The sequence below is a fragment of the Typopeltis vanoorti genome, chromosome 10, assembly GCF_054136105.1.
Source record: "Typopeltis vanoorti isolate ZY-2024b chromosome 10, IOZ_Tvanoo_1.0, whole genome shotgun sequence".
In the NCBI taxonomy this organism is placed as follows: domain Eukaryota; kingdom Metazoa; phylum Arthropoda; class Arachnida; order Uropygi; family Thelyphonidae; genus Typopeltis; species Typopeltis vanoorti.
The window spans coordinates 47,560,828-47,574,293 of NC_143558.1; the positions used below are offsets into that span (position 1 = coordinate 47,560,828).

Genomic DNA, 13,466 nt, shown 5'->3' on the forward strand with positions numbered 1-13,466 from the left:
TGAATAAATACCCCAAGTCAAAAGTGGTGTAAAAGAAATTTTTGTATAATATTATTATGGGGCTCAACTACTGATCACATTTAAATTTTGCTATAGATAAAGCAATGCCACTCAGTTTTAAAAAAAAACTTACCTCTACATGTTCAACATCTTTACCATAGTCTTCAGAACTTGCCACTATAATCTGATCATGAATCCATGTAGCAACTCCATCTGCATCTCTTAGAAATGCAAATAATTTCTTACTTTCTTGTAGCCTATAAGTCCTCTCTTCAGCTAATGTTTTTAACTCTTGGTAACTACCTTCTACTTCTACCTGCATTAATACAAAAATATATATTTATATTCATTTTTCTTTTCTATCATGAACAATATGAAGATCTGTTAGTAGGTATAAAATGAAATAAAATTATATATATGGTAATACCTCACCTTACAACACTTCACTGTATGATTATCTGTTCATTAAACATTTTTCAGTTATGACCAATGCCCATTTATATGTCAACTACATTTGCTCATACAACAGTTTTAGTAACATGGCTGATCAAATAACAAATCAACCAATGCATTTTTTTTGTAGACTAAAAAGTTTGTTCGCATCATCATTGCTCACTGCATATCTCTCTCGATCTCTCTGTGTGTGTGTGTGTGTGTGTGTGTGTGTGTGTGTGTGTGTGTGTGTGTGTGTGTTTTGGTGTTTCGCTGTGAATTATCAACTGTTTATAACTATTATTTTATTTTATTCTTTTTAATAATGGCAGATAAAATTCAAGGTAAAGGTGCAATTATTTCTAGTGAAAAGAATAAGACGCAAAAACCCATTACATTAGATACTAAGATTAAAAATGATTAAATTCAGTAATGATGGTGTATCAGACACTGAGAAAGGCCGCACTTACCTCACACTACTGTTGTTACACTTGTTAAAAACAAAGATAAAGTGAGAAGTGGTACACTAGTTAATACTATTCTTCTTCAACTCATCCACCTCTCAGGGGAAGAAGTAGAGATTCCTGATTAGGAGTTATGGTGAATTAATGCATCAGGCACATAACTCCTCTGCTGCATCCCCTCAGGGCAAGTATTTTGCACTGTAGATATGCATATTCATTGGTCTGATTTGCCTTGTTTTTTAGGGATGAAAAACATGCATTTCTGGGAAAACAAATCCTCCACCTCACTATTTGATTGAAAAGACCTGATAAATATTCCTCATGTCATAGATGGGATTTAAACTCAGGCTGTTCCAACCAAAGGGCTTGTCTATACCAAATGAGCTACCCATAAACATGACAATCTTTTTGCTGAAGTGGAAAAAACTTTTAATGATGAAGATTGATGATGAAACTGGGAATATTTCCTTAAGTCAAGATATTCAGAATAACTTTTCTGTTTGAAAAAAATCTATCAAATGCTTTTGCCAAGTCCAAGAATATCACTATATATGATTCTCCCTTATCTAACACATCCATTACCTTATCATACAATGCAAGTAAATTGCTAAAACAGGAACTATCCTTTACAAATCCATTATTTAAAATTTTTCATTTGCATATCTGAAGTAAATAAATGCTTTACATCATTTATGTCTATATATGATTGCTTAAAAAATACATTATTAAACCATTATATACATCTACAAGTTGGGAAGAAAAAAAGAAAACACATGGATTTGTAATATGATGAAATTCGCTATATGCTGATGGTCTGGAACCTAACATGTCATATGGCAGGGGTGTGCCTGTACAAAAAAAAAAAAAGGATCACATTAAAATATTAACTTTTTTCAGCAGAAATTAATTTTATCTTAGATTATTTTACTATTATTATTATTACTGCATCCTGTATGGAGTCAGCAGACTCACTGTGAGAGGTTCATTCAACTGACAATATATTTATTATACCAAATCTTAAAATCTTTAATACTCCTCATATTAAGAAGACATTCTGGTGATGTGTTCCCATTCACTGACAATTCTCCATGTACAAAATCTACTCCTCATGCTCCTCTTCACCACACTCTTACATAACTTCCAGGGATGACCTCTGGTTTTCTCTCTCTTGCCTTCTACTCTTTTTATAATCTCATCTGGATTAATTTGATAAAATCCTCTCACTAATTTAAATGTCTCTATCATATCACCTCTCTTCCTCCTATCCACCAAATTCCTTAAATCCACAAATCTATTCACATTTTTTCAACCTCTTTCCATAGTCAGCAGTCCTAAGTCCTGATATTGGCTTAGTCGCACATCTCTGGACCCTCTCCTATGTCTTCACATCACACTGAAAACCAAGTGAGCAAATTTGAGCACAACAGTCCAAGTGTAGTCTGACTAGTGCTTTATGCAGTGGTACAACCACTTCCATATCCCTACATGGTAGAGTACTTCTTATCATAGCAGCATTATGATGTGCAGCCTTTGCAATGCTGGCAATATGTCCTCTAAACTTCAGTTTACTCTCAACCATCATTCTCATCCACTTCCTGCAATACGGCACCGTTGATATAGTACACAGTGTTATATTTCTATAACACTGTGTACTATATCAACGTGTACAATGTCAACTCCAGAATGCAACACCTTGCACTTATTGATATAAAACTATAACCACACTCCTTTATCCAAGTAAAATGTCTATTCAAATCTTCCTCAAGAGAATTAACATCAGCAGTGCTACTTATAATTCTTCCCAATTTTGCATCATCAGCAAACAACTGAAGATCCCTAGTCAGTCCACATGATATATCATTTACAAACAAGTTAAACAGCAGGATCACAAAAACAGAACCCTGGGCACACCACTGGTTACCTTCCTTTTTTGAGACACTGCTCCATCATACAAAACCTGCTGGTATTGTTCAGAGAGCCAATCTCTGATCCACCAAATCAATATACTATCTATTCCCATCATCTGCAGCTTGTACACCAACTTATCATGTGGTAATCTAACAAATGCTTTTGTCAAGTCCAAGAATATCACCATATATGATTCTCCCTTATCTAACACACCTGTTACCTTATCATGCAATGCAAATAAATTGCTAAAACAAAACCTATCCTTTACAAATCCATGCTGACCATCATAAAGAATGCTATGTCCATCAACCTAATCCTGTATTCTATTCCTAACCAACACCTTGATCACAACTGCAGTTATACAGACTGGTCTATAATTGGAAACTTCGGTCCTAGAACCATGCTTGTCAGGTGGTACTATTTTGCCTTCTTTCCACTTCTTAGGAACCCTACCCACTGCAGCACTTTAATTAAATAACTAGGTCAAGGGCATAGCCAACTGTGGTGCACATTCCTTCAGAATATGTGGTGATTATGTCACCCATTCCCACAGCCTTATTAACATATAACCCAACCAACACCTGATACACCTCTGATTCTTTCATTTTCAATTCTCCAAATACTTGCCTCCCTTCTATATATTGCACTGTATCATTTATACCAGTATATACAAACAAGTTAAACAGCAGGATCACAAAAACAGAACCTGCTGATAAAGTGCTCATTCAATAATTCCACTATATCTCCTTTACAACTGTTATTCTGTTGCTATGACCATCCACCAATGTCAACCTGCCATAATTATTCCTTCTCTTGCTTGCCATATAGTGGAAAAATTCCCTGAGTTAACCTTGGCCTGACCAGCCAATCTCCTGTCATACTGCACCTTGTCTTTCTTTACCATGCTTGTCACCTTTCTAGCCTGCACTTTATACGCTTCATGGATCCAATCACCACCAACTGTCTCGTACCCTTTCCATAGCATTTTCTTTTCCAGCACAGTTTGCTTGATTTCACTGTTCATCTATTTCACTCCCACTCTATTTACTCGCTTAACCCTTGGTATGCAGTTATGCATTGCTTTTGTCAGATACTGCCTTGTGAGTTTCTATGCATTATCAACATCTTTTCAGCTCAGCTCATCCACCCAACATACTGATTCTAACTGACTACAGAGCTTCCAATAATCACCTGTTTTATATTTTCACATATATCCATTGTTGGCAGTAACCTTTTCTTGTTTTATCACTTCCCAAACAAGTACCTCATGATTACTCTCATCAATTAGCAGCAGTGTCAACACCTCATTAACAATTCATTGCAAAAATTATGGAAAGAACTAATGTGTTAGAGAAAAACTTCAGTTCAATATAAGCTAAAATAATCACTCGATTTGGTTTATATTAAACTGAAGTTTTTCTCTAACATGGAAGTTGTTTCCATAATTTTTGCAATTAATTTCGATCACCATGTAACAATGAAGGAAAGGAATCGCAATCCAAAACATTAAAGCCTCTAGTTGCTTAAGTTATTTATCTCTCAGAAATTCAATAAACTCACTCTCCTTGTTTCCATACACTATCTTCTCCTTTCATTCTATATTCCTGGAATTAAAGTCTCCCATTAGGATCACCTTCTTTTTGCCCAACTAATTTGTCTAAACGTTTCAGAATCAGTATTCTCTGCATTCCCTGGCCTATCACAGCATCCTATCAGATATATTAACCCATTTATTTCAACTTCATACCACACAGATTCAAAATCTGTGCATGCACTATCAACTTCCACACTTTGTGGACACAATTCTTCTGCAATCATTAACAGCACTCCCCCCCCCCTCCTCTTTTCACATTTCTATCCTTTAGGGAAATTATATATCCTTCTATTTCTAATCCTGACATTACATCCTCCTCAGACAACTAAGATTCTCTTATTCCAATTATCTTTGGGAATACTGACTCAATTAATGCAACAAACTCAGCTGTTTTGTTTCAAATACACCTTATATTTGTGCACAAACATAACAATACCTGTGTTTTTGAGGCCATTCTGCCAGCACCGACATTCTCTATTCTAGCTGCTATACCACACACATGCGCACGCGTACATATCTTCAGTCTGACCACTCCCACTTCCCTGATCCTGAGTCTACTTTCCATTCCTACCTGTCTCATCCTCACCTTTAAGATTCCACCATCATGTGCTGCTGCAACAACATCAACCTCAAATCCATCTTCCTCGTGTTGTACAATTTTAAAGAGAAAGGAAAATTTTAAAGCAAAGGAAACAGAGGTATATGGTATTAAGTGCATATTCAGAAAACTATAAAAATTAATAATACTTGATAACATAATAATGAAAATAACCATGGTAAAAATATAATATAATCTACTCTATAATATAAAATGATAAGCTTTTTTTGTAATGTTTTTGTGTCACGTTTTCGTGTCAAGTTATTTGAAACCTTTTGAAACTCAGGGGCTATCCTGAAGGGGGAGGGGGGCACCATAGGAGCCAGGGAGGAGAAACCCCCTCTTTCCAGTTTTCAAAATTCGAGTCATCAGAATTCAAGGAGAACCGGCCTATCAGTCCGGAACTCGAGGGGGGGGGGACAGAACCCCTTTCTGAGTCATCTCCTAGTATGGCATAAAATAATAATATTATTATTATTACGGGTAGCTAAAAGGAGTCCTTAGACTCATCGAGGGAGGCCCAACATCATGTCCACACAACTATTCGGCATTCGCACAGTATCTATCATACATCACCTTGAACTCATTTACAGTCATGGCACCCACAACAGACTCTGGCAACTTATTACACTCATTTACCACTCTCCAAGTAAAAAACCTAGCTCTAACACCCTTGCTAACCATACTTTTACCAAGCTTCTATGGATGGCCCCTAGTCCTCCCACGTCCTATTCACAAAAATATCTTCTGAATTAATCTTATAGAAACCCTTCAGTAATTTGAATGTCTCAATCATATCACCCCTTTTCTGCCTATCAACAATTTTTGCAGCCCACAAATCTTCAACCTGTTCTCATAAGGTTTATTCCATAGACCTGCTATTATCTTGGTCACTTGTCTCTGGATTCTCTCCGCCTCCTACCCATCGAGAAGAAACCCTGGCACCCATATCTGGACACAGTAGTCTAGATGGGGGTCTTATCAAGGCTCGATACAGAGTAATAATAGCCTATTTGTCTCTGCTCGTTAAAGTGTCAGCAACCAAGTGATTTGATGAGTTGATTTTGCCACTTTTGCGATGTGTCCACTAAACTTCAACTCCCTATCCCCCAACACTCCCAAATCCCTGGCCTCGTCAATCTCCTGGAGTACAGTTCCACCAATGCGATATACTGCTGCTAATCTTTTCACCCCAAAATGCAAAACCTTACATTTTTCCACATTAAATTGACATCCATTCTCCTTAGCCCAGTCCTCCAAACTATCCAAATCATCCTGCAAAATTTTGACATCTTGAGCATTCCCTATTGCTCTACCTAACTTTGCATCATCCGCAAACAGATGAACTGTTCCTCTTAGATCCTTCCCTATATCGTTAATGAACAAATTAAACAAAATGGTCAAAGGCACTGACAATTCTTTAGCTGCCTCTCGTACGACACGAGCTGGTATACCATCCAATCCCACAGATGAATTGACATTAAGGATTTGTAATAGACTACTCACTTCCACTTCATTCACCACAATTCCCGTATAAGCTGTTAGTTCTTCCATTTCTGCAATGTCACCACCTGGATGATATACTCTTGCAAAGTGCTCACTCAGTAATTCTACTACATCAACTGATTCGGTTACCTCCCTACCATCAGCATTCTTTAAATTCAATCTGCAATATATATTTTTTCTTTTACTTGCAACATATCAAAAAAACTGTTTGGGATTCTCTTTAGCCTGCATGGGTAATGTTCTTTCATAATCTGCTTTTGCTTTTCTTACCACACTTGTTACCCTTCTGGCCTGGGCTTTATACCGTTCATGTGCCTGCAGGTCGCCTTTCACCTTAAATTCCCTACACAGTTGTTTCTTTTTTTGCAGCTCAAGCTTAATGGTGTTATTCATCCATTTAATCCCTACTTGATTTAATATTCGGACTCTAGGTATACAGTCAGCCATTGCCTCCTGCAAACACTTCTTAACCGTCTCCCATGCACTATCAACATCCAGCCTTTGGAGTTTTACATGCCATGGCACTGAACCAATCAAACTCCTAAGCTTGTTATACTTACCAGCCTGATAATTCCACATGTACCCTGTCTTAATTGTAAATTCCACACCTTTAGCCACCTCCCAAGTCATGACCCTATGATCACTCTCACCAATTGGTGGCAATGTGGTCATATTCGTTACAATCAAATCCTCAGATGCAATTACTAGGTCAAGCACTCTCTGACCCCTAGTATTTTCCATTACATGCTGTCGCAGGTAGTTATCCCTTAATAACCGCATAAAATCCAATTCCTTCCTGCCATTGTCCTCTCCTCCCTCCAATCAATGCTACCATAGTTGAAATCTCCCATAATAATTACCCTCCTTCCACTCATTTCTTCTATTTGCTTATGCCTACTATCTCCACCATCTTTTCCATCACTTGTCTACAGCAGCACCCAATTGTGTATTTTGTTCTGCTAGCCTCAATCTCACACCAAATGGCCTCAAATGTGCTCTTTTCTCTATCCTGCAATTCAACTTCTATTCTCCTTGGCTGCAGCCAAGGAGAATAGAAGTGTGATATATAACATAACATATATCACATACAGTAACTTGCACCATGCACTTATTGAGATTAGTTATCAAATAATTTGTTTTGATTTCATTGGAGATAAAAGTCTTGCATTTTCTTGTCATGATAATTTTTTTAAGACAAAATAAGTAGAGAAGATATCAAGCAGTCATAAAAATTATACATTTCTGCCTATCGATATTTTTTGAAAGCCATCATACTGCTATCAGTTTCAGACACTTGAACATCTTAATGCAAACATCACTTTGACTATATTGTGAGAAAATGAATATTTTATTTAAGTTAAGGGATATTACATCCCATACTGTTTCTTAGCCGAATAAGAAACTCAAAGAGTTTCATGCCGAATATAGAAACTATATAATCCTTTATTTATATAATATTTTATCCTTTAATAATTGATTTAATACCATGATGTTCCTTTTCTCTTCCAATTCACAATCTCTAATCAACAGCAAACTTAAAGGTAAATAACCATTTTTGCGAAATTTATCTACCTTTAAGTTTGCTGTTGATTAGAGACAAGCCACTGCCTCCATGGTGAGAAAGGGACATTTCCTTCTCACCAGTCTTGGTATTTCATGAATTTTATCCCAATCATGAATTAGCAATATAAAAGCCCATGATAATTCTCTGCAGTATAAAGGCTGCTTAAAGTTAATTTAATATTAACTTTAAGCAGCCTTAAAGTTAATATCGCTTTAATTGCTTTAGCATCCAGAGCCTACAAATTTAAATTTGTAGGCTCTGGATGCTAAAGCAATTAAAAAATAATGTAGAATTCCTATAACTTCTTTCCTAAGAATATAAATGCACATTAATATATTTGCTGCCAAAGAGTATTTAATCTATTTCAGTATAAGATGACTGCTCAAACTGAAAAGAAGGTACAGCATAATGCATGATTGGTGTTTAAACGTCAGATTTTGTCTAAATATTATAGCTTTCTGAAACTAATTAAGCAAAAATCTATGCACTCATAACAAATATTAACAAAGCGCTTTAATCACCTAAGTTTTTGAACACAAGTTTGACATGCTCTTAAAAACAACATATATTTTAAATATATATATATATACACAGGTAACCCTCGTATAATACAGATGTTAGGTTCCATAGAAATGCCGCATTACATAAATCGCATTATGTGACACTCAGATCACAAGGAAAAAGTAGGTTATGTTCCAAAATCGTTTTTTTTTTTTAATTATATAAACAACAATGACATATCTAACAAAAATATATTTTTATTTAATTCAGGTAATTCATATAAGTTAAGAAAACAAACTACGAAACAAATACATGGTATAAACTTATAAAATTACAAATTGTACGTAAACTTCATTGTAAACTTCATAAGTAAACTTTAAATTAAGTTTGCACCTCAAGTATCTTCAGGAATGAGGCAACTCGTGGTAAAGGTGGACCAAGCTCTCATCACTTGTCTTAGTAATCTCCCATAATGCAAAGCACATACCCTTGCGAACATGTATAATGCTATGCATTAAGGGAAGGGCCACTACCCAAACAGGTTTCGACCTTTATTGAGGTCTCGTCAGTGGGAGTCAGACCCAGAGGTGGTGATACTAAGGTGGAAGTAATGGAGAAGTTATATTTACCTATATTTCGCAAGGAGATGTGCTTTGCATTATGGGAGATACTAAGACAAGTGATGAGAGCTTGGTCCACCTTTACCACAAGTTACCTCATTCCTGAAGATACTTCAGGCGCAAACTTTGTTTGCTTACACTTGGATAAATGATTAAACTAAATTTATTATAGTCTAACCAAGCGGAACAAAACTTCGAACAACATTTCATAGATGTTCTTTATTTACGAGTGGCCAGACATCTTCATCACCTGAAATCTCTTTTGACATGATTTGTATAATTCTCATTGCATACTTCGGCTGGTTTAATTACCAAGAAGTCAGTAATAAGACCTTGCTTACCACTATGCTGCAATTTTTTATTAAGTTCATAAAACGGAGCTAAACAAATATCCAAATGTCTCGTGAATTCTCGTGAAGAGCGCTCCATTGAGGGATCATTATCCATAAAATAACTTCCTAACTTTCTTGCCAAGCTCAATCCTTCTGCTAATTTCTTTAAACTGAATTCTTTAACGGACTCATCACAATCAGAATCTTCGGCAGAATTTTCCCCACCATTTGATTCGACATCATCTATTAATTGTACCAGTTCCTTCTCATTTAAATCTGTTTTCCCATTAATTAATTCACTAATTTCGTTTTTAACCATATTGCAAAATTTTGCCACTCTAAGCCATTACTATAAAAATAAATTTTTATATAAAAAAGCATTACATATTGGATGTAACTCACCAGAAAATAAAGTGTTCAGCTTGAGATTAACACACTTAAGATCTTTCCTGGCAGAAAACGAAGACAACAATATTAACGTACATGCTTGCTAAAGGGTATTTTCCCTAATGTAAATTCGCTACTTATAACTACATGTGCAATATGGGCAGATGCAAATTTAACGAATTTAATTTAATAAATTTAATTATTTGTTCTAACTCACGGATCTAGTCAGTATATAAAAATATGAACACACACACACACACACACACACACACACACACACACACACACACACACAGGAAACTACATTTTAAAATAATGTGCACTAGTATATAATGTCTGGCTAAAAATTAGCATAAACATTGAAGAACAATTTAATTATTAATATATATCGCCATTTATTAACAGTATTTGAGCAGTTCAAAATTTAATTTGTTCAAATGCTTACATTTATTTATAAAATAAAACAGATTCTACAGCTAAACTTAACAAAACAAAAAGAGAGCTATGCAAATATCATACCTGTTTCTTCTGGATGTTTTCACTATCAAAGTGCCTTCGTTCAATAAGCCCTTGACTCAGCTTAGCTAATTTCATTATTGTATTAGAAAAGTTTTCGATATCCCTTTCAAGTCCATCTAATTTCTTCATCAAAGCCTATATTAGAAATTATATTGATAAATTTTGTTTAAATAGCTCAGATGTTTTTATAATTATTTAACTGCTCACAGCACTCAGTGTTTATAACAGGTTATCTAAGTTCACGATGCTTAATTGCTTTGCCACACATTAATTGGCTTAATGAGGCGAAGCAATGACTGCTAACATTACAGCTAATGAAGTAAACAGGTGAACAAACATAAATATCTTGAGGAAATAACTTCTCATCAATAAATGCTATTTTCACATCTACAATGATGGTTAATATTTATTTTTGTAAAGTCCAAAAACAAACTGTTCCAGACAAATTTCATTCAGATAAGATCATATTAAATTGTAAAGTGCATTTTCTGATGTTTCTTGCTTGCTCCAAGAGGTTGATATCAGTGAAATAATAAGTGATATCAGTGAAACTTGTTATAGATCTAGAAATGAGCTGTTATATTTGCATACAAATGCTAGAACTATCAGAAAGAAGTGAAATAAAATGATTGCATTGATCGGGTGATTTTTGGGTGATCCTTCAATCACCCAAACACTGTTGGAATAAGTCAGACATGGTAGAATGAGAATGACATCCTGACAGAAATAGAGAATGAAGGATACGATGCATTTTGTTAAGACAGAAAGGATAAAAAGGGAGATGGAGTGCTACTGATAATAGAAAAAGAGTTATGTCCATACAAGGTAGAAATACAAAAGGGAAACAGTGGTAGTGGTTTTGAGGCAGTATGTGTTAGCTAGATGAATAGAATGAAATACTTCATTGGATGTTGTTATAGACCTGGTAATGTGGAGGATAGTGACCAAGAATATATAAGCAAATTAGTCAAGAAAATGGGAAAAAGAGTGATCATTATTGGTGATTTTAATTACGGCAATATAGATTGAGATGACAAGATAGTGAACCATAAGTAAAGAAAATAAGTTTTTGAGGAACAGCTACCTCAGGCAGTATGCAACAGAGGACACACAAGGATTAAGAGTCTTAGATTTGATCATTTCATCAGAGGATATCATTATAAGCAAGGTGTCAAATCTCCCTTCAGTTGGGGAAAGTGAACCATGAAGTGATAAAATGGGTGGTTGCCACCAATATGAGGAAAGGGTATATGTGGAACTACAAGGCTGGTGATTATGAGAATATTATAATCACCAGCCTTGCTGTAGTATGGAATGAGGAGTTAGGTGGATAGGAGATCAATGCTGCTTGGGTGATATTCAAGAACTATCTAGTCTAAATGTATTCCAAAAGTCATAAGATTAAATAAGGTAGGTGTGAAAAGATGAATGAAGAAATTAAGGGAAGCAAAAGTTCAGTATGAGCAGCAATTAGCTAATGAAGTAAAAAAAAAAAAAAAACAGAATGAATATTCTGAGTGTCATCAGAATAAGACAAATTTCATTTGTCTTCTTCTGATGACTGTCAGAATATTTTCCCTTTTTCTCCCATCTATTGAGTCAATCAGTTTTCGGACATTTTCATTGGTTTCGTGAGCGGTATAGGGAATTCTCAAAAGTCTTCTGTAAGTTTTCATTTCGAAAAACAGGAGTCTCCTCTCATCTTCCTTCAATAAAGTCCAGGCCTCACAACCATACAAAAGGAGAGAATTCACCAAGGTGTCATTTAGTCTTAGTCTGGTTGTGATTGCTATTCTGTTATCTCCCCACAATGGTTTTAACTTCTGTAGGGCAGAGGATATAGTTGAGATATTTAATGAGCAGTTCGTAAAGATCTTTCATCCTTGTAAATGTGACATCATGAAGATTTTGAGAGCAGTGGATGAGGAGGAGGAGAGATTGACTGTAAGGAAAGGCAAACTTAATAAGGCTGTGGGACTTGATGATATATGTAATATATATAAATTGAAGAAATCTGCTTGAGAGTTGCTATCTGCCTTGACATATTTGTTTAATACGACTCTTACATTGGGTCAAGTTCCAAAGGAGTGGAAGGAAGGCAAGACTGTACCACTTCATAAAGGAGATCACAGAATTCAAGCATCAAGTTATAGGCCAACCTGTGTGTCAGGTGATGTGATTAAAGTATTGAAGAGGTTGGTGAAAATCAGGATCCAGAATTCGGTTGAGAGAAATGGTATTATTTTGATGGACAGCACTGATCTGCTAAAGGGAGTCATGTTTTAGTATCTACTTACTTATTACAATAAGGTGACAACAGCATTGGACATGGGAGATAAATACACAATAGTATAGCTAGACTTGTTGGCAAAGACTTTTGATAGATTACCATATAATAAGCTGATAGCGAAACTATAGCGGATGGGGCTGGATATTAGACTAGTGCAATGGATTGGAGATTGCTGTCTGAGGTATCAACAAGTTGTGTATGGGGAAGCAATATTCCAGAAGAGGAATGGCACTAGTGGTGTACCTCAGGGGTCTGTTTTAGGGCCATTGCTGCTTAGCCTGTATGATAATGATATTGGAAAAGATTTGAATAGGGATATACAACTGTTTGCAGAAGATGCAAAGTTGGGATGAACTGTGAGGAGTAGAGCAGATGTTCTGGCCTTACAAGAAGACTTGAATAGATTAAGTGAATGGGCACAGAAGTTGGGATATCACTTCAATGTTGCAAACTGTATGGTTTTAAAATTCGGAAAACAAAGATAGGATGTAGAATTTACTCTTGGTGGGAATATATTGTATATTTTTAGAGGTGGAGGAAATAAGAAATCTTGGGATGATGGTGGATAATGATCTAAAATTTAGAGGACACAATGACAAAATTGTGAGGACAACACAACGAATTCTGGCAACGATGCAGAGGACACTGATTTGTAGAAGTAAGGAGATTCTGGTTCCATTGTATAAGGCTCTGATTAGGTCACATATGGACTACTGTGCATAAATTTGGTCACCTGTTTTTCAAAAGAATG

At 35.6% G+C, this 13,466-nt stretch overlaps 1 protein-coding gene across 1 annotated transcript in view; it reads right to left on the reverse strand.

The window, feature by feature from the left end:
* kst (spectrin beta chain, non-erythrocytic 5 kst) overlaps positions 1 to 13,466 on the reverse strand; it is a 687,893-nt gene that overhangs the window by 120,756 nt on the left and 553,671 nt on the right. Inside the window, exons 68-69 of the mRNA XM_090398802.1 lie at positions 10,426 to 10,560; positions 134 to 316 (exon numbers count right to left, since the gene is read on the reverse strand). Of these exons, the coding sequence (XP_090254928.1) occupies positions 134 to 316; positions 10,426 to 10,560 (318 nt within the window). The remainder of the gene's footprint in view (positions 1 to 133; positions 317 to 10,425; positions 10,561 to 13,466) is intronic.